Source organism: Mustela nigripes, chromosome 5, assembly GCF_022355385.1.
Source record: "Mustela nigripes isolate SB6536 chromosome 5, MUSNIG.SB6536, whole genome shotgun sequence".
NCBI lineage: Eukaryota > Metazoa > Chordata > Mammalia > Carnivora > Mustelidae > Mustela > Mustela nigripes.
In genome coordinates, this window is record NC_081561.1 from 80,803,988 (window position 1) to 80,826,912 (window position 22,925).

The window sequence follows — 22,925 nt, forward strand, 5'->3', positions numbered from 1 at the left end:
TTTAAAATTTCATTTTATTTTCTTTTCAGTGTTCCAAAATTCATTGTATATGCACCACATCCAGGGATCCATGCAATACGTGAACTATACCCCTTTCTTATCATAACTTTAAAGTACAACTCACTCTCCTGACTCTCACACTCTTACCCCTCTTTTTTGCTTGGTTTTTCTCCATAAAACCTATCATCTGACATATTCCATACTTCATTTATTTTTCTGTCTCCCTCATTAGCAGGTAATCTCTATGACAGCAATGACATTTGCCCACTATTGTATCCCCAGGGCCTAAAAGAATCCCTGTTGAACTAATGAATGTGTTAATGGTTATAAACACCAGAAAAGTCCTGTCTTACTGATAAATCCTTTGATGCCCAAGGACTCTATTTCCATATACACCAATAAACGACTGTAAGTTTCCACTAGGGCTGGAGCCAAGGCCACGCTGGATTTTGCATGAGCAAGTTTTATCACTCTGGTAGCAATGCTATGGATAAGGCTGAGGAAAAACAAAAGAAAAGAAAAAATCCATATTTTTGAAATAGATAAGCAGTTACTCATAAGGAATCTGGTATATATCTAAACTTAAATACATGAAATGCACGAGTTCCATTTTAATATTTAAGTTGTGCAGGACACTTGATAGTGATGCATTGAGACTAATTCTGGTTTTCATGGTGCTTTCAATGTGCATCAGGATCCCTTTGCTCACACAAAAGCAAAATTTGGGTATGACTCATAAAAACATACTTGAATTAAAAAAAAAAAAAAGACTAAAACACACACAAACCAAAAACCCCAAAATCATTTAAACAAAAAGAGCATGTATAAATAGTTTTAGTCTGGTTTTCTTTTTCAAATATGTAACTAAAACTATTTGAGAAATTAAATGACTTTTATTACAGAATTACTTAAAAAAATCACTGCTAAGATCCAAACTCAACTCTGGCACACAGCAGGTAAAGCACATGTATAATGCCATGACAACATTTACCATTAGAAAGAGTATGATTCTTCTAGAACCGATGTCCCACAAATGCATTCTCTTGTATCTACAGAATGTCTAAACTCTGAGCCAATACTTAACAGCTAAAAGACTAGAAATAAAAATCTGGATTTCTAGGGTGCCTGGGTAGCTCAGTGGGTTAAAGCCTCTGCCTTTGGCTCAGGTCATGATCTCAGGGTCCTGGGATGGAGCCCCGCATTGGGCCCTCTGCTCAGCAGGGAGCCTGCTTCCTCCTCTCTCTAGTCTACATTCTTACATTATAGAAATGAGCTAAAATGGCAACACCACGAGGTAAGCCTTGCACGCTTCAGTCAGCGTCAATTCCTTCTAGATACACATACTTGCATGTGCATGAATATCTGCCTCTCTTTCACTCAGCAGCATGTGGGACTCACCTACATCATCAGCTTGGCTCTTAGGGGTACTTGAGTTCTAGAATCACAACCAACAGAGCCATTTCTGTCTTTTTAAAAAACGATAATGTCAATTCTAAAATCATCCCTGTTTATAATCAATATAGTATAGGCATTACAATTTTCGCATCCCTGGACTCAGCAATTCTACTTCCAGCAAATTATTGAATAGAAATATAGGTAGGTTTTATAGGTAGGTGCAAAGACAGTCTTAAAGGTAGTTTAGACATCATTATAATACTAAGACCCTGAAAATAATTCATGTCCAACAATGTGGAACTGGCTAAGTAACCACATATAGCCACACAAAAGACTTCTTCACAGAAATTAAAAACAGACATTTTTTTTAAAAACATCTGGAAAGAGTTGTTTGACAGATCCTTATGGAGAAATGATGGTTATGAAAGAGTACTGCAGGGCGCATGAGTGGCTCAGTTGATTAAGTGTCTGCCTTCTTCTCAGGTACTGATCTCAGGGTCCTAGAATCAAATCCTGCATCTGGCTTCCTGCTCAATGGCGAGTCTGCTTCTCCCTCTCTCTCTGCCTCTCCTCGCACTGATATCACTCTCTCTCAAATAAATAAATAAAATCTTTTAAAGAAAAAAATATCACAGTAAGAATCCATTTTGTTAAAAGAAAAATCTCAACCATTAAATGCATATATTTGGGCGCCTGGGTGGCTCAGTGGGTTACGCCGCTGCCTTCGGCTCAGGTCATGATCTCAGGGTCCTGGGATCGAGTCCCGCATTGGGCTCTCTGCTCAGCAGGGAGCCTGCTTCCTCCTCTCTCTCTGCCTGCCTCTCTGCCTGCTTGTGATCTCTCTCTGTCAAATAAATAAATAAATAAAATCAGAACATACACCAAAAAATTTTATAATGCTCGTTTCTCATGAAGAGATTATGGTAATATTTTCTTGAGGTTTATTTGTATACTTCAGAATTCCTATAATAAATATTATTTTTGTAATAAAATAAATCTAATCATTTTTTTAAAAATATACCTGACCATAAAACACACACACAATCATGAAATAAAGCCTATACTACACTGGTATCAATTTCCTGATACAGGACCAAATAAAAAGAACATACCTCATTTTGGCATGAACTGTCAGTGAATCCAGGAGGTTCATGGGTAGGGGAGTAATAGATGCTGAAGCCAAACAGCTTGTTCCAGGAAGAGGTACTCTCATAATTCCATTTCCATAAATAGTTTCTACCAGAGCTCCCATGGGTAATGTAAAACATTCTGAATTTGTAGAGTATGCATTACACAGCAAGGCAATCTTATAGTCATTCATTTGTAAACTTTTATTTCTAAGACTCTGCTGTAGGAACCTGAAATTTCAAGTACCATTAAACAGTAAAAAATGCAGATCATTTCCAGAAAGTTAAGCCTGTGCTTTAAAAACATTTAATTTCATGAAATGATTTACTAATACTATCTTTATTTCTACAGGTATTACAGTTTCTGCCCCAAATGCAGAGTGGAAACAGAAAAGTTTGAGTAGAATTTCAAAAAGAACTTAAGTAATCACAAGTTATCAATTAATGGATATTTGCTAAGTATTACTACATACATGGAAGATTCAGATAATGAAGAAATAACTCAAAAGTTCATGAACTTGATTTCTATTTATTATCTATCTGGTTAAGTACAACAATGTGGCATCATTATAGATGCCACTGTGAAAACATATTAAGGAATATCTCATAAAGGGAAAGCCAAATGAAATGTGAAGTCTGCGTACCCTACAGTTTTCTATGAAGAGATTCGGCAGTCCTTGTCAGAAGTTCTAGGTGGGAAGTTCAGGTGTTCCTAACATCGGTGACTGTCTAAAACTAAGTCTATCTAAGGGGCACCTGGGTGGCTCAGTGGTTTAAGCCTCTGCCTTCAGCTCAGGTCATGATCACAGGGTCCTGGGATCGAGACCCGCATCGGGCTCTCTGCTCAGCTGGGAGCCTGCTTCCCCCTCTGTCTCTGCCTGCCTCTCTGCCTACTTGTGATCTCTCTCTCTGTCAAATAAATAAATAAAATATTTAAAAAAAAAATAAAATAAAATAAATAAAATAAAACTAAGTCTATCTAACAAGGGAATCTTCTCTGGGTAATCATAACTCTGGAAATGGTGTAAGGGAGCACACCAGCCTGAGCAGCTCAAATAATCCTGGCTGCCCAGGGAGTGAAGACATCTGTCAGATCATTCTCAGATCCTGAGTACTTAAGAAATTTTGAAACACTTTCACATACTTTTGGAAAATAAGAACTTTAATTAAGGTAAAATATGTAAAAGCAAAAATCAGATCTGGAAATTAAATATATATATGTCTGCATACATATAAAAATTTTCTAGTTGTTTTCTGATACAGGTATTGGTCAATTTTTCTTGGTAGGCCATTGCCCATTAAATATTCACCTTTACCCCCAGTCCGTGTGGGAAGATTTCCATACTTGATACAAATACTGAGAATAAGATTAGCCTATAATACACTACTTATTAATTAAAAAAATTAACTGCTGGGGCGCCTGGGTGGCTCAGTGGGTTAAAGCCTCTGCCTTCGGCTCAGGTCGTGATCCCAGGGTCCTGGGATCGAGCCCCACATTGGGCTCTCTGCTCCGCAGGTAGCCTGCTTCCTCCTCTCTTTCTGCCTTCTGCCTATCTGTGATCTCTGTCTGTCAAATAAATAAATAAAATCTTTAAAAAAAAAATTAACTGTTAAGCTATAAATTACTTACTCATGGTGAAGCTTTAGGGAATGAGGTATTGGAATCTGCAGCTTAGAGTTGTCATTTTGGGCTTTTCTATTGAGATGAATCCAAATGCAAGTCATTGCAAAGGCATGAGTTGACTGGGGTTTGTTAATATCAGGAACTGGGATATACTGGAAAATAACAATAGGCATATGATAGGAAAGAGAAGAATTAACTAATTATATGTATTCTAATAATCGATTATTGATATACCTCTTTTTAAAATATCCTTTATTAATTTAACTTCAATTGTTCTTTGAATATTCAATACTACAAATCAAAAGATCTAACAGCTATAAAATAATAAAAATGTAATGACAGGATTATTTTTTCTTGCCAAGAAATTAACAGAAATTCAAAGATGCTTAGCCGAATTTTCCTACTGTCATGAGGCATTCACAATCATTTAAAAATTACATTCTTTAAAAAACAAACACATTATAAAATTTTACTGAATGTGATGAATATACTGAAAACACAGAATTTCTAAAAGTCACATATATGCTTTTCAGGAACATCTAACAATTAAGAAATATACAATCTAAATAAGTATGATAATATACATGACACATAAACATATATTGTATACTGATGGGGGAAAGGACATGGATGTCTGCAATTTGCTTTAAAATTGTCTAGTGTTGGGATGCCTGGGTGGCTCAGTGGGTTAAGCCTCTGCCTTCGGCTCAGGTCATGATCTCAGGGTCCTGGGATGGAGCCCCACACTGGGCTCTCTACTCAGCCGAGAGCCTGCTTCCCCCACTCTCTCTGCCTGCCTCTCTGCCTACTTGTGATCTCTGTCTGTCAAATAAATAAATACAATCTTAAAAAAAAATTGTCTAGTGTTAACAAAAATTATGAGTGGAAAGATGAAGCAAGGATACTTCTTAAAACTACAATGAGCTATCCCCTCACATCTATCAGAATGGCTAAACTCAAAACACAAGAAACAAGTGTCAGTAAGGATGCGGAAAAAGAGGAACGCTCTTGCACTACTGGTGGGAATGCAATCTGATGCAGCTACTATGGAAAACAGTATGGAGGTTCTTCAGAAAATTAAAAAAATAGAACTACCCTATTATACAGTAATTGAATGCACTACTGGGTATTAAAATACAAAAACACAAATTCAAAAGAATGCATGCACCCTATGTTTATTGCAGCATTATCTACAACAGCCAAATTATGGAAACAGCTCAAGTGTCCATTGAGAGAGGGAATGAAGAAGATATGGTGTGTGTGTGTGTATACATAAAATGGAAAATCATTCAGTCATAAAAACTACTGAAATCTTGTCATTTACAACAACATGGATAGAGCTAGAGAGTATAATGCTAAGTGAAATAAGTCAGTTAGAAAAGACAAATACCACTCCAGGATTTCACTCCTATGTGGAATTTAAGAAACAAAACAACTGAGCAAAGAAATAAAAAAAAAAGAGAGAGAGAAACAAACCAAGAAATACTCTTAACTATAGAGAATAAACATGGTTACCAGAGGGGAGGTAGATAGGGGGATGGGTGAACTAGGTAATGGGGATTAAAGAGTACACTTATCATGATGAGCACAGAGTAATGTATAGAATTGTTGAATCATTCTATTACACACACCTGAAACTAATAAAAAACAAAAAATATTTCTTGGTAATGAGTACATACTTTATTTTTCTATTCACTCTACCTCTTAGTGCATCTAAAATTTCCATAACAAAATGTATTTTAAAAAACTGGCAATCATCAAAATATACCATAGATTACTCAAATACTCATATATTAAAATAGGGGGAACATACTCAATTGGCAAACAAAAAAGATATTAATACTGATGTCAGTTGATCTTTCAATAATGTATACCGATTAAAACAGCTTAATGCTTTCAAAACTGTAAACCTATTTAGAATGTAGAGAAAGAGCTTGCTATATAAGATATTCAACTGTAATTTAAAATAAACTTCAGAAATAATCTAGTTCAATTTCTTCACTTTACATATGAGTAAACTAATGTTAAGAGGGATTGATGTCCATCCCAATTATGGTTAGTCACAGAATTGGGAAAGAACTCAGGTTTTCAGCTTCCAAATCCAGTGATCTTTTCACAAAATCACACTACATATAAATAAGACATAATCCAATCACCATACTGTTAACTATTTTATAAAACTTACTTCTTTTTCTGGATATAGGAGGTCAAAGAGCTTCATGACAGGGAGAAAATCAGCTAGCGCATTTTTCTGAATACTTCCAGAAATGAATTGCAGGAGAACCCACATTAGATGATCTCTGCCTTTAATCAGTCCTCGCCCTGCTAACTGTAAAAGATGTTTAAATACACATCTACACAGCTGGTTAAAGAGATGGATGTAGTAAAATTTAAAGAAAAACAAAACAAAACAAAAACCAGGAGAAACCCTGGTGTCCAAAAGTTAGCATCTAGCTTTGGCATTTATAAAGTATTTAGTTTCAACTCAAGACACACCAAGCAAAGCCTTTTAAATTATTTTTACATTCTATATATGTTTCCTCCCTGACTTCCAAAACAGCTGTGCAAACCAAAAGTTAAATGTTTTAGAAATAGGATTAGGACTAGGTTGACCATGCATCCAAGAGAATCAAGTTTAATATGAGATAATTACTTAAAATAGCTCATCAGGGATGCCTGGGTGGCTCAGTTGGTTAAGTAGCTGCCTTCAGCTCAGGTCATGATCCCGGCGGCGTCCTGGGATCGAGTCCCACATCGGGCTCCTTGCTCAGCAGGAAGCCTGCTTTTCCCTCTGCCTCTGCCTGCCACTCTGTCTGCCTGTGCTTGCTCTCACTCCTCTCTCTCTGACAAATAAATAAATAAAATCTTAAAAAAAATAAATAAATAAAATAGCTCATCTAACACAAGCAATACCTCATGATACCAAAAGGATTTTTTTTTTTTTTTTAATTTAAAATCTTCAGGGTGCCTGGGTGGCTCAGTGTGTTAAGCCTCTGCCTTCTGCTCAGGTCATGATCTCAGGGTCCTGGGATAGAGCCTCGCATCGGGCTCTCTGCTCAGCAGGGAGCCTGCTTACTGCACCCCCCCACCTGCCTCTTTGCCTACTTGTGATCTCTCTCTCTCTGTCAAATAAATAAATAAAATCTTTAAAAAATTTTTTTTAAATCTTCAAGAAGTTGTTATCAAAAACAATTTCTTGTTTCCGGCAGATTGTAACAGAAATAAAACATCATGGGAGTGGCAGTGGGGGTAACTAACTGGTGGCTGGAAGGATTTTAATAATGCTTACAAAAAAGTTTCCCCCAAATAATCCATGTTGTAGAGATGTTACAATATAACAACATTTATTTCCATTCACCGTGTCTAAAATCTTACAATAAAACCAACTTTTCCACAAACATACTCTTCTACTTGTAGTCTCTATTTTGGATTCATTGTCCCACTTTTTCATTCACAGCCAAAGTAGAAACAACCGAATGATCCTAGACTCCTGTACTCCCTCTGTTACCTATCCATGTCCAAGTCCTATTCTCAGCATACCTCTATCATCATATCTGGTCTTGGACTCCTCCTCTCTGTTCTGGTTTGGGCCATCAGCATCTCCCACTCATATCACTGCAAAGGCCCCCTTAACAATTTCCTTGTCTTTGATTTTGTCCCCCTCCATCTCTTTATGTCACCCTCTACCTACATGTGGCAATTAGCAGTAATTCTTCCCACTTGTGTATGATGATGTCATTCCCCTCATTTGCCTTCCAAAGAGGATCTAAACACCTTTAGAACAAATATGTGGCCATATAAAGTTTTCCATGTCTGGTCTTGCCTTCTCGCCTTCCTGATCTCACCAACACTTTCCTGTTTATATTTTTCTTTCTAGTTCTCACACCCATTAACCTTTTTCCAAATAGTCATCTTATTGCAATGAAAAAACTTTCTTATCTTTTCCTCTTGGCAAATTTCTACTTGTCCTTCAAGTGCTAGCTTTAAGATCTCTGATAAAGTCATACCTGACATCTTGAATAGGAACTATTCTTCATACCTACTGCAGGAAAATATGCTTCTGTTATATAAAATATTAATTTATAATCAAATTGTTTACTCTTATATCTTCCCAACAGTAAGCTGCTCCTTAAGGGTAGCATGGAGCCTTTTCATTTTGTATTCCCTGGTCCTTGCACTATGAATATGTGGAAGAAATGACTGAAACCAATATTTATAGTGACAAGAAAGTGAAAAGTTTAGAAACCACAAAAGTACTGCACAAAACGGAAATTAGGGCTCAGAACTTCTGTTGTTGCTGAAATCACCAGGCAAAGTCCATTATCAGTCTAAAACATACTCATCAACAGGTGAAGTTGACTCTGATGAAAGATTTAGTACTTACCTTCTGATGAAGAGAAAGGACCATATGTGGAAAACTTGCAAATTGGAAAAGCACAAAGAAAATGAGCTGACTTGAGAGATGCTGCCATAGGAGTTGGCTTGTGCCGCCATCATCAAACTTCTCCTCGGTCTCGGACCGCTCCATGGCATAAACCACCAGATCCACCAACTGGTCCTCCAGCACAGGGCAGCGCTGCTTGTGCTGTAGGGCAGAGATTAGATACAGTATTCCAAAAGCCTCCGGGTTAGTTTTAGAAGTTACTGGTTAATGGACATTAATTGTAACAAGAGGCTGAGAAGCATGGAATGAAGTTGAACTTAAGTTGAGTTAAGGTTAGATTTAGTCTATTAAAGCTGCATCATGTTACATTATCATAGAGGATAAGTTCCATAAAAATAATTACTTTCCAGATCTCATAGAAAACAGACTCCTTATTAACTTTTGACTTTCAATCACACGTCATTGTTTCAATTTGACAAGGGGAACTACACAATAGAACATTTTGTTATTTATCCTTTGAAAAAAGATAATTTACAAAGCATAGGAAATGATGATTAGCAGTATTAATTTTGCATTCTAACTCAAAATATAAAAAAACATGAATCTCGAGAATCAAATATTGTGATGAAAGCAAACAAAGCAGAGAGAATCTATGTATTTTAAAGCAACCACCACAAGTTTGTACTAACTTCACATACAGAGATGTATCTAAATAGCTGCAATTACTCAGTATCTGTTTTTCAATGTGTGTTACTGATCCTGATACTGAAATGGAAACTTCCTCTACAAAAAAACTGATCTCAAAGTTAATCTCTGCTCTTCCTTCTTAGAAGCCAAACATAATGCAGCTTTAATTTTAAATTAGACTATTTTAAAATCTAAAACAAGAAAAAGAATTGAATTTAAACACTAAAAATGAAAATGCAACTTCCCTTTCTAGAGGCAAAAAGATTTATGCTTTTAAAAGTGATTTAAAAAAATATACTTTTACCAAAAGAAATATGTTAAGCCATATTTTAAGCCATTTTCATATTTCTTTTATAAAATATGTTATATGACTTAATGGCCAGGCAGTTGGAAGTCTTTCTAGTGAATGCAATTACTAATACAGATGCTTTCCCTCTAAACTTTAGACATGATTATTAGTCTTTTGCCATGAAAAAGGGATATGATTTCTTCAAATTTAGGGAAAAAATGCAAAATGGGGACGGATTTGGAAAAAAAAAACAAAACATAATGAGTAGCATCCCCTCTTTTGCATGCTCTTTGCCAGCTCCAAACTTGTAAAGCTCCAATATAGCTGCACTTTCTTAAAGCATGCAAATAAAACAAACATCTATCCAAAACAGTAAGCATCAATGGTTGTTTCATAGTTTTTCCAAAAACACAATGCCATGATCACAGTTCAACCACATTACAAGTTTACAAATAGCAATATTAACACCACCAGTTGAGACTACAGTACTTTCCCTCCAAATGTAATTATCATTATGAAGCAGAGCAAAGTGCAACAGACAACACTACAAACTATTTCTTAAATCAGCATGCAAAACTACTGTGTACAGGGCTTGAAATTCACTAGTTCTGCCAACCACCAACAACCTAAGAAATGTGTCAGACAACACAAATTTAGAGTGAAATCATTCAAAGTATACAAGAGTCAGAAAAATTTGTGAAAAGAAGTAAAGCCAGGATTTCCAGTAGGAATTTTTCATTAGTGATGGGAATTTGCCTCTATTTTGGAAACTAACCAATTTGTCATCTATTTCTCCATCCACAATGGTCTTCCGTTAGTCTACTTCAGGAAAAAAGAACAAACTAAATAAAATTGGTTTTTAGCACCTGAGTCGTTTTGGAATTTTCCTTTTTAGTATTAGTTATTTATTTTAAAAAACTAAATGTTTACCTACATATCTTTAACCGTGTTGTAATAGTCATACAGTTAACGATTTAAAGAGGAAAACCAAAAATATTAAGATTTTGACAAAGTAAGGACTGGGAAATTTACAGTTAAAGCTGATGATCTTTCAATACATATCACAACTTAAATTACCTCTAAATTTTCTGTTAAGAATTACATGAGTCCGGAATCTCTATGGCATCCAATGCCCTGGTGTCTGAGTGTGGCAGAACATCTATCAGGATTAACTCTATGTTTCCCAGGTGTTTTGGTTAAAGCCAAGGATATTTCTCAAACTGAGTTTTGGGATAGCTTAGTTCTTTGTTTATTTGCCAATTTTATTAGTACAAAAATAAAAATAAAAAAAAGAAAAAACCCCGCTGAAATATAAAATGATCTGTGTTAACTACTTGAAGGTAAGTTTAGCTTTAGTTTACTTCACTAAAAAATAAGTACATTAAAATTAATATTCTCCACCACGTAGATTATTTTATAAAGTGGAACAAATGAAAATTTGTAAAGCAGTTTAATAATCTAATGAAGATTAAGTATCAATCACTAGGCTATGGTAATTTGGTAGGCCACTGGATGCTTTGTCTATGGCTATTTACCATGTGCTTTCTGAAGCTTTTGTAAATTTAAGTCCTCAAGGCAACAGGCATGTAAGTGAAACTAGCTAGTTTACATCATATCTATATGCAAATTTAGTTAAAACCTGTTTAAACAATAAGAATCCAAGCTCAATATTTTAACAATTTAACTTCTGCATAATAGCTCAAACTGCATTGGAAACTTATTTTTCAGCTTTGGTAAAAGCTGAAAATGAGGCACAGGCATTAACTGAGACACCAGCATTAACCTCTACTCATGACCCTGATTCTTTCCCACCACTATTCCAAACAACAAATGGTAATGCTTTTCAGTCTAAATAACCATATCCTATATTAAGTGGCCCTGATAATTTTGATTTAATAGTTCTGGTACTGCTTTTGTGGTAAAACTTTAACATATTGTAGTTAGGTGGGCTTAAGTTAATTTCAAATCATTATTTCAGTGCTAGAAATCAATTTTAGAGCAACACCCATTCAGGACAAGTTGGGAAGAGAAATCCCTTTGTATGCCATTTATCATATTCTCTGCCAATTAGAATTGGAACCCTATGCCAGTGAATACAACTTTCAATGGTGCCTTTCAAAAATAACCAAGTGATTAGTCTAGTACTTTACTGTCTCAGGGTAGCCAAAGTTTACACACCACCACATAAGAGCTTGAGGAGCATCTGTTTTGTAATATTCTTATTTGGCAGAAAGAACACAAAGTTGTGTAAAGACACAAAACAGGATTCTTCCACTGTGAACACTCCACCTTGATGGTCACAGAACTGGGCTATTTATGACTTTATGAATGTGACCGACTTTAGATTAAAATATAGCCCAATTCCTACTGGAAAATGCAATATGGACAGCTCTTAAAAGGTTTCAAGCTTTAAGTAAATTATTGCATTGCTAGAGAAAGGATAAGAAAGTATAGTGCAGGATATAGTTCTGTAATGATAAAAGATGTGATAAGATAACTTGTTTATTTTTAATCATATATTTATACTTTGTATTCTCATTTTCTACTCTACTTTCTAGGTGGTAAAAATAATATATCAAGTCAATTCAGCATATATCTTTCATCTACAAGTTCATTCACTACAGAGTTTTCTACCAAAACAATTATTGATGAATTGTGAGCTTTTGACAATGTTTACAGTGGGACCAATACTTATAATGTTCTGTCAGCATTTCCATTATAAACTTTATTTTTTATGGATTTATGTCTTAGTCATAAACTTATTTTAGGTTGAAACTTGTTACTAAAATAATCAAATCAGAAATACTCTTCTATGAATTGTTTTGTCAATTTCTACTTTAAGAAGAGCTGCATCCCAAGTGAAAAAAGCTAATGATAACTAAGGATATCTGGGGGAAGGTACTCGCAGCTTGAATGACCACGGGTACATTTATCCACCGAACTGTAAAAAAAATTGAGTCAAATATGACTTAAAGTTCATTGCAAAAATTAGTTTTAAGACATAGCATGAAGCATTCTTTCAAAGTTGACTAAATACTTACCTCTAACTCAAGTGAAAGTTGATCAGTATTAATGACTTGGTATTTAAGATGTTAAATTGACAGGTTATATGAAGTAACTGTCAGATACTGTAGTGTGAAGCAGTTTCAGTTTCACATGTACATAGGCTTGTCCAAACAAGGAAACTTGGTAAATTTGTCAGAAGAAAAAACTTAAAATAATAAAAGAGATACTGCTACTAGGGTGAGGTTTGGCATGCAAAGTTTCAACACTGAGCAAGTTTTATGGCCAAGCTATATGTCCTTAAAAATAGGGCTTTATAAATGGAAGCACTGGCACAACCTTCACTATAGTATTGCAAACAGTAACGCTATTTTATATAACCTAGACAAGAACGTCTTTTTAAAATCAAAAAGCTGGTCTATTTTAATATGTTGGGCTCAAAAATTTTTAACAAAAATAATTGGAACCACTATTTTGTTTAAAATCTCAAAGGTGAAAAGTCCTGGAACAGACTTGGGACCGTATAAGAGTTTGGTTTATAAAGTTTGGCCACAGTGTTTTTCTCCCACTACAGGTGAGCTTCAATTGCAAGGAGCCCACTCTAGGAGGAGGACACTTCTGGCAAAGACTGACAAAGAAGGGTGTTTGTCAAGCAGGTGTGGGGTCACCTAAGAGTGTGACATTTCTTAGTCAATCCCCATGTTTCCAAAAAAACCTTCCCTGCATAAAGTTTACCACTCCAACTTTTAAAATAATGCATCTCTATTAAAGTTTTTCCTCTTTGTTTTGTTTTTAATTTGTTTTTGTTTTAAGGCAAAGCAACATAAGTACTTTTATAGATGTTATTTATTTATGTTTTAATAATCTGGAAAGATAAAGGCCACCATCCATCTTTCCATCTCTGAAAATTCCACAAGGCGAGCTTTGGCCCTAAAGTATTTAAAAAAAAAAAAAAAAAAGTAAAATGGAGTGGGAAGGAAAAACAATCCATCAAAAAGTGACAGGCGTTATTGTGTGCCAGGTGTTGTCTCTTTGTTAAAAAAAAAAAAAAGAAAAAAGAAAAAAGAAAAAAAAAGAATATAAAAAAACAAACACCAAAAACCAAAACCAAAAACAATCCACCAAAAACAACTCTCATATCCCAAGAAGAAATTCATTTTAGTGGCCTTGGTCTCAGCATGGTCCTGCCAATTTCAAGCCCCGACCATACATGTATTTTCTAAATGGAATCAGTGGCTACAAAGCGGCCAGCGTATCGTTAGTCACAATACAACAGTAAGGTTGTGAACATACCTGAGCAATGTTCAAGGTCTAGAGCATTGGAGGATGGGCAGGACAAGACAGGACAGAACAAAAATAAAGGAAGAAAAAAAGAAAAGACAAAACAGTGACTATGAGGCCAGCCTCAAGGAACCCAGAGTCAGCACAAACCCTCCCACATGTTAAACCACCAAAAATAAACATATACCAAAAAGGGGGGAAAAAATCAGCAGTCAGGCCATGCTGAAGATACCAAGGGTTAAAAAATAGGCACCCAAACAACAACAACAAAAAAAAAAAATTAAAAAATTATGGTTAAGTCATGTGTAGGTTTCTCTGGCAAAAGGTATACTTGAAACTGGCCTTATAGAAAAAAAAGCAATGCAAAATAAACCAACTTTTAAAATATCTTCTTTTTAATTTAAACATTTTTAAAGCAATATATAAATGGTAGGAACAATACATTGTTTAAAAAACCATATATTAAAAAAAATCACTGAATAGTTCTTAACTGTTTTGCTCAGTTAGCTCTAGCAAAGAAAAGAGAAAAGAATAGTGCAGATTCTATGCAGAATTTACTTGGTTTCCAGCATAGTACAGTACCTGCTTATTTAAACCTAGCATATTGCAGACCATATCCCTGGAATAAGGCTGCTCCAATACATATCTCAACAAAGCAGTCTGTGGTTCAAACAGATCCTTTAAAGAAAATAAAAAAAATTATTGCTTCAAGATCAAAGTAAATGTTAATTCAAATAATTTGAAATTGGGATAAAAAAAATCTGCTAAAGGCACCTGTTACCTTCACACAGTAGGCAGTATCTAGTGGAAAAAAATCATAGGATTTTAGTGCTTACAGTTAATCTGATCCCACCCCTCAACTGATAGGAGATATAACTGAGGTGAAGGGACTTGCCCAAGTTCATATAGAGGCTCAATTTAGAAAGAGTTTAGTTACTGTCATGGAAGAGTCTTAGCATCACTGTAAGGAAAGGATTTTCTGCTCAGAAATCTAACCAAAGAGGAAGGAGGTAGTTTCCAATCATTTTCATACAAGTGTAAAAAAACAAACACTACTTCCCAATTTGGAGAGGACAACTGACTTATAGTACAGGGGTTAATTAAGAGTGTTGATCCTGGAATCAGACTGAGTTCAAATCCTGATTCTACCAATTCGGAAACATAGAGCCTTAATTAAGTTACTACCCTGCTCAGTGTCTCTGTTTCATCATCTGTATAGTGGAGATACTAAGATGACAGTTGAGAATAAGGGCTACTGAAAAAAGTTCTTACAACAGTGGCTGGCATACAGTAAGTGCATAATGAATTGATCTGTTTTCAATATTATTCCTATCATGATAATTGCAAGTTCCATTTAGTTTACCACTTTTTCACAGTCCCAAGTTTTGCAAACTAATATGCCAAGAGTCCAGGATTGTGACCTTAGTTTCGCTATTTCCCTCACTTCTGGACTAGTTTCCTAATCACTCCGTACATCATTTTTGACACAAAACACTTACATGAAAAATCTCTAGTCCTCCTCATACCCTCCTCTGTAACTATTTCAACTCCCAAGATACTATAATGAATATATCAAACTTCATTGTGGCTTTATTTCATGCTTCATTTTATTGATACTTGGAGATTTTTTTTCTCTTGAGAATATTCTACTCCACTTTCGTGTTTTCCAACCTCCCTTCAAAAACTCTAACACAATAGAGGCACCTGGCTGGATCAGTCAGAAAAGCATGTGACTCCTGATCTTGAGGTCTTGAGTTCGAGCCCCAAGCTGGGCATAGAGACTACTGAAATAAATTTTTTAAAAACTTAAAAAAATTAAAAAAAAAATCTAACAAAGGAGAGACACACTCTTCAAATTTTAAGAAAAGTGCAAATTCATTTTTGGTCCTCACTTTGCAAAGGAAAAATAAAAAGGTTTCCATTATAAAGATTCAGTTTTCTTAATCTAAGTGCTTTGTCGGGACCAACTGGAGCATAAACACCCAATATTACAAACTATAAGGTATACGTGGATATGAGAATCATATGATAAACCATAAACTATTTTTCATTAAATATATACTTCTTCATTCTGTGAAGAGACAATTTAGCACCACACATCATATAATCCAGGATGAAGACTGTTAGATGGACCAAAGTTCCATTATATTTATCAACATACCTTATCGTATGGCAAAAGGCCCTTCAAAGGAAAACGAAGAGTTGCAGGATCCAATTTCCATGAATTACAAATGGCTCCCGAGTTATTTACAACTGGCAGAAGGCTGCAGCGGCCTGTATTACAGAAAATGTTTTAAAGTAAATGTAAACAGAAATGCCTAGTCCTTCATTCACTCTATGAATATTTAATAAATATCTATTCTGAATCAGGCACTGGTTTTAAAAAGGTTGTAATCAGATATAAATTTTGGGAATTTTCTTTGATTATTTTAAGTCCAGATGGTTGGAGATCAATTTACAGGCCTTCAAAACTCAAAAATGTTGGCATTTGTGCCATAGGATAAAGATCAGCAAAGTATAATCCATGGGCCAGATGCAGTTTGCCACCTATTTCTGTAAAGTCTTATTGGGACACTGATGCTTTCCCACTCTAATGGCAGAGCTGAATAGTTGCAACAGATGGTATAGCTCACAAAGCCTCAAATATTTACTGGATCACTATTTATAAAAAAAAGTTCACAGATCTCTAGTCTAGGGTCACCATAATTGACTTTATGCATGATGTTCCTAGAGGCTCAGATGTAGCATATGACCATCAACTCATATACCCAACTGCCTAATGAATACTGTCACTTGGCTGTCTCCCAGGGACTTCAAGCTTAACAGATCTTAAAACTGAATTCATCATCCTTCTCAAACCTGCATCACTTCCAGAATTAAATTAAATGATATCAATATCCACTCAATTCAGCCACAAAAGCCAGAAGTCTGAAAACTATTTGTCTAGAGTCTGCTTGTTTTATATTTGCATTTCCAATCTAAAATAGCACCCAACTCACAAGAAGTGTTCAAAATTTGGTCACTGACTAAAAAATGGTCTATATACTCACACAGTAGTGGGCACTGCATAAATTGCGAAATCACATGCTTGTTTTTAAAAGCAAATTCTGAGAGTGAAATAAAACATGGAAAAACGAAAAAGAAAATAAATGAAGTACAGAGCAAAAGTGTGAATTGGAATGAGCTTAAAAAAGCCTGATAGTCTTGTGCACTATGGCCACAGAGGAATGGTCAGTTGAGACTTCTAGTTGCCTGGATATTCCATGGTGCTTTACTAGCTCTATTAAAAGTTCCCTCTAATCACCAGGAAATGTATCTTCTAGAATGATTCTATCTGAAGCTTAGACTCAGGCAAGATAGTTGCTTTTCCCCTCCCTATACTGTGCAAACAAAGTACCTGAAAACAAGTAAATGGCTATTATTTAAGCTTCTACAAATTACCAAAATGACAAACCACCAAAACATGTGTAAGATACCATCTGCCAATGCTGAATAGTTCACTAAAAACCAGGTACTATTTTGTATATCTTAAATTATAATCCTACCACAAATAGAGTTTATCCTTGCTGTGGGCCTGAAGGTATCCACAAAGTCTGATACCAGGTTTCCAAGTAACTAAAAACAAAACAAAAAATATGTAAGTATAAAAATAAAATCAAGATTTCTTTTAATATAACCATCATTTATGTAAAATGAGACAGCATGTAAAAATCTAATAATACCTGGCATGTAAAAATTACTCAAAAGTCAGTCCTCTTTTACTTTCTTTTAAACAATTCCTTCCCAGTCCATCTGTTTCTAAATTAAGGCAAATAATACCACCACATCCTGTGATATTTCATGAAGCTGGCATATTTTCACACATGATACAGAAACTGTCGTGGGGTTTTTGGGTGGCTCCACCAGTTAAGCATCCAACTCTTGATTTTGGCTCAGGTCATGATCTCAGTGCTGTGAGATCAAGCCCTGGGTCAGGCTCTATGCTCAATAGGAAGTCTGCTTGAGATTTTCTCTCCCCCATTCCCTCTGTCCCCACCCCAGGCACATTCTAAGAAATAAATCTTACAAAAAAGAAAAAAACAAAAAGACAATAAACTGTTTTAACAGGATAGCAGAGAAATAAAAGAAACACATTATAACGATAAAAAAGTACATTTTATCTCAGGATAAAAGTGACCATTTTAAAGATAGGCACACAAAAATAAGATCAATATAGCTATTTTTTTAATTAGAATTTCTACCAAAAACTTGGAAAATATCATATTTACCCAGTGTGGAAGTTTTCCCTCAGGATATAGTTTCCTAATCTCTGTGACTGCAAAGTAGGCTGGCAATAAACAGGCATTTCTTTCTAAGATGTATGCTATAACCTAAGAAAAATAAAAGAGCAATGTTATTCTTCCTGGTTTGTTCCACATATAAGCTCTTTAAACGCAACAGTTACAACAACAAAGATATTTAAAAGCAAAGATATTATTTCATGGATTTACTGGGCTTAATCTGTAGCATAAAAAGTCCATTTATATGTAAAGACTCTCTAAAAATGGAGATTAATGAACAATGAAATGGATGTTACTAAGTAACATTGCTTTAAATGTTGACAGATTCTAACAGGAAAGCAACAGACCAAAGTAGTAATTCTTGGAATATCAGTTATAAAACACAAAGAACTTTTAAGCAGTCTATAGGCTAAAGCCTTATAGCAGCTAAAAATATTTGAATGTCTATATTGTTATTTTCTTAATTAAAAACCATGACTTAATCAAAACTTAAAAATTTTTTTCTGAAATATAATACAAGCAAAACAGCATCTTTAAAACTACAAGTGGTTTTTGTAGAAGTTCCCAAATGGAATAGTCCACAAACTACCACAGTCCACAAACAGTCCACAAACTACGTTTTAAAGGCACAAAACTATATAAAACTAGACTTTTTTGAGGTTATGATCAATGAATTGCAGACATATCTAAATTACCTCTCTTGCTGCTAGAAGCTGCTGTACAACCGCTGAGCTCACTGTATTGGGAATTGTCAAGATTTTCTCCAAAATCACTTTTAAGAGATCTCGAACCCCCTGTTACAAGAAAAAAACCCACAGGTTAAAACTAAGTAGTGCCCCCTGTCCTAGCTAAAACACCTAAAGGTTCAACACTTATATGCTCAGGAAAAAAGTGACCTCCCAGATCACATTTGCAATCAAAGCTAACACTCAAGTCCCTAACATTAGCCCATGAAGAGTCATGTTCCAAAACAGAATTCTAAAGAATGTCTAACAATATGAATGAACAAAGAAGTCCCTTACAAATAAAAATTAATCTTGCCACACTCCGTTTTCTGGACCCTCACATTACAAGAGTTTCCATTTTTACAATCGTCCAAAACATTTAAATTGGGCTGAGGGGCAAATAATTTGAACGGGATTTGAAAATACTCAGACATGGGCCTTAATGTTAAACTTTCTGGCAGGTGATTCCTTCTGCTCACTCCCTTTGTCATATTCTAACTTTATTCCCCCTTCTCATTCATCACATACCCAATCACTCAAACTTATCCAATAAAGCTATTCTGTTAAATGGTCATCTCTGCTAATCTATTATCAGTTACATTACTTCAGAGAGGAATCTGATACATGGAGAAGAAATTTCATTCAACATGCATTTATTGAGTATAAACTGTGTGATCAATCTTGTAAAAAAGAGACAAAACATAGACATGACAGGAATTAGAAACAATTATAAAGCACCATACAAATAAGAAGGTAAAAACTTCATGTTAACCTGCTAAGGAAACTAGGTGGGGGAGAAACAAAACAAAACAAAACAAACAACTTCTTAGATTTAATTTTGTATTAAATCATAATTCAAATCAGTAATTACCAGTTAAGTCATTTAGACTAGAGAAAATAGAGACATAAAGCACTGGGTCAGGCATTGGCAATTATTTCAAAAAGGACAGCAACAAAAGTGATTTGAATGAAGGAGAATGGTTGTGCAGCAAGGAAGATCCTGAGTTGTATTAAGATACACAGAGAGTATATGCTATGCTGTTAATTTGGCTCAAGAGAAAGTGCTGAAGGACATGTCTTCAAAGGAGGTCAAAGCAGAAGTGAAGCAGGACTTTCTCCCTTTATCAGTTGATGCCGACAACACTTCTCAGTTCCACACACCCCTGCTCTGAGCTCTTTCATTTGCAACAGGCCACCACATTCTCAATCTGTGGGATGAAGGGGCCCAGAGTTTGCCTGGTGACTTCTCTATTCATCATAAATATATATTAGCCATCTGCATTTTAAAACTTTTGGGAGGAAAGCAGATAAGCTGTGGGAAACACTAAGCAATTTTAAAACCCTTTAGGAAATACAACAAAATAATTTAGGAAATATAGGAAATTTGTTTAGAAAATTTGTTTCCTAAATTAATTTAGGAAATACAACAACAACCAGATTTTGTAAACACTTCCATTTCATTTCTCTCATCAGAAATTAAGATACTACTGCATAAGATAAGATACTACTACATAAGAAATTAAGATACACACTGAAAAATTACTCATGTCTGAAAGTGATTACTTTTTATAATTAGGAAAAAATACCTTATAATCCACTCCCCCAATTATTTTCCGAACCAGTTTAAATGTTAAGGCCCAAAGTTGTGTTCTTTCCCATTCAAGTGTGTCGGAGTTTATCAGGGATTCACAAACCATCCTAGAAAATAAGAATACCCATTCCAGTTACAAGACACAATTTTGCCAAGTTCTCCAATAGCCAAGGTCTGTGTACTTTGGATATTATATCTGTCATAATGTTCTTCAGAAAGGTATATAACTATTCAATAATACTTTTTAAAAATTACATACATAGTATATTATGTGTTTTATTAGTGTGAAAAATAGAACACAAAATAGAACTAAATAATATTATATTTTTACTAGAAAGAAATTTACCAAATGCTATTGATTAAATGTTTACCATCTATCAGTTTGTGGTAGATTACATTTTTCCAAGATGGCTGCAACAAGACTTTCAATCCCACATGTTCTTCTGAAGGGTGGTAATGATACTCCTCCCATGAAGAAGTGGGAGAAGTATTGACGTTCTCTTCCCTTAAACATGGGCAGGCCTAAGATTATGGCAAAAGGGACACTTACGACCCCCAGGACAAGATAATGCAACTTCTGCCTGGCCTTCTTTTGAATGCTTGGTCTTGACACCATCGTGCTGTGAAGAAGTCCAGGTCACATGGACAGGGCCTATGTAGGTTCCAGCTGATAGGCCCGGCTAAGGCCCAGATGAGAGTCAGGCATCAACCACCAGATATATGAATGGGGAAACCTTTGTCCTAACTACAACTATAACCACGATCAGATTGCAATCACAAGACCCTGAGATAAAACTGCCTACTGAGCTCAGTCAACCGCCATCACCATGAATGTTAATAAAATTTTATGTAATCCTAGCCATTGGACTGAAAGGCAAAGCCTGCCTGGTTTTGAGCCTTTAAGTATACAATTCTAGGAATACTATATGCTAGAAACTAAAACCTGAGGTTTTATGAAGGATTATTTGTTGAGCCTAACTTCCTTCTTCATTCCTTCATCCTTTTATAACAACCATCTAGATCAATTTCCAAATATTAATTTAAAAAATTCTTTGGATTGCTCATATTTGGCATTAAACATACCTGGGTGGAAGAAGACCAGTCTCCACTGCCATTGCTAAGCAGTCATAAAGAAAAGAAATTCTTTTAGGACTATGCTGGCCATGAATAAATTTAACAATCCACTGGATGCATTGTTCATGAGATTCCTGGAAAATTAGAAAATGATTACACTTTAGATCTAAAGTGACATTTTAAAACTGACAAATACCTAATACTACGTCTGGGAGTGTATCAAGACCACGAATTAAATACTCCACTATAAACATTAAAGGACGGAAACAATTTTTAAAAAATGGAAAAATTCAGATTTAGTGTTTCAGTTATATTAAGCATAAAATCATACAGTTCTATAAACTCCCACCATTTTTATTACATGGACCTCCAAAAGGGGTAAGATTTTATTAATATACCCATGGTCAACAGAAAACTCTAACAAGGATGTGTCAATGGGGGGAAAAATCCACTATGAGCATATAAGCCTTATGAGAATTGTGTGAATCTAATCCCTAAGAGCTCAATTGTGAATCCAAAGACATCTTAAACTTCTAGACCTGTATAGCTTTAAATCTGATAACAAAATATAGTCCCCACTTCAGTCTTACTTCTAGGATGCCCTCAAGAAGAACCTACATGTCCCCTTGGTCTGCATTGCTACTGTCTCTCAGACACTGCTATTGTTGAATGTACATTGCTGATTTAGAAATAGCTATTTTCTTCCTGGCTCCGCCATTAGAATACAAACTTCTTGAAAACAAGGGCCATCCTTAATTTATAAAATGTTCAATGGATTAATTAAAAAATTAAAATATGTTGAAAAGATGTTCAACACCAAAGAAATGCAAAATAACCTATGAGATATAATTTCTGTTTTAGATTGGCAAACATCAAAAAATTCAAGAATACCCTACTGTGAGACCCTAGGGAACAGATACCCCTAGACACTGCTAGAGGAGTATAAATTGCTCTGACTTTTATGGAAAGCTATTAGGCAATTTCTATAAAAATTATAAGTAGACATACCCTCTATCCTAGCAATACTACTTCCAGGAATTTATTCAATGTCCTGTGCATAATATTGTTCATTATATTATTGTTGAAGGTGGAGAAGTTAAGAAATAACCTGTGTCAGTCAGTAGGGGACTGGTTAAATAAAGGAAGGTGCAGCCACATAATAGATTCTGCTGCTGTAAAAAAGAAGGCAGAAGTAACTTTCAATGGACTGATGTAGAATTACTTTCAGAAATGAACAGGAGGAAAAAAAGATGCTAATGAACAGTGAACACATTATATGAATGTTCTATAAAACTGGAATCCTATACGTGTAAAATATTTCCAGAAGGCAACAAACTGGGGATACTGGCTGGTGATATGAAAAAGAGCAGTAATTAAGCTAAGGGAGATGGAGGTGGATTATACATTGGGTTCTCCTTTTGGTACCTTTTGCATCTGGAGTCATACAAAAAGATTACCTATTAGA

At 35.1% G+C, this 22,925-nt stretch overlaps 1 protein-coding gene across 2 annotated transcripts in view; it reads right to left on the reverse strand.

The window, feature by feature from the left end:
• The window catches only part of MED23 (mediator complex subunit 23), a 44,803-nt gene that overhangs the window by 19,270 nt on the left and 2,608 nt on the right, over positions 1 to 22,925 (reverse strand). Inside the window, exons 4-16 of one of the 2 annotated variants that reach the window (XM_059400736.1) lie at positions 21,470 to 21,594; positions 20,382 to 20,493; positions 18,766 to 18,864; positions 18,059 to 18,160; positions 17,336 to 17,405; positions 15,952 to 16,064; positions 14,373 to 14,468; positions 13,803 to 13,820; positions 8,531 to 8,731; positions 6,332 to 6,475; positions 4,153 to 4,298; positions 2,508 to 2,753; positions 354 to 496 (exon numbers count right to left, since the gene is read on the reverse strand). In XM_059400736.1, coding sequence (XP_059256719.1) covers positions 354 to 496; positions 2,508 to 2,753; positions 4,153 to 4,298; positions 6,332 to 6,475; positions 8,531 to 8,731; positions 13,803 to 13,820; positions 14,373 to 14,468; positions 15,952 to 16,064; positions 17,336 to 17,405; positions 18,059 to 18,160; positions 18,766 to 18,864; positions 20,382 to 20,493; positions 21,470 to 21,594 — 1,615 coding nt within the window. The remainder of the gene's footprint in view (positions 1 to 353; positions 497 to 2,507; positions 2,754 to 4,152; positions 4,299 to 6,331; positions 6,476 to 8,530; positions 8,732 to 13,802; positions 13,821 to 14,372; positions 14,469 to 15,951; positions 16,065 to 17,335; positions 17,406 to 18,058; positions 18,161 to 18,765; positions 18,865 to 20,381; positions 20,494 to 21,469; positions 21,595 to 22,925) is intronic. The other variant, XM_059400737.1, reaches the window with a different exon arrangement.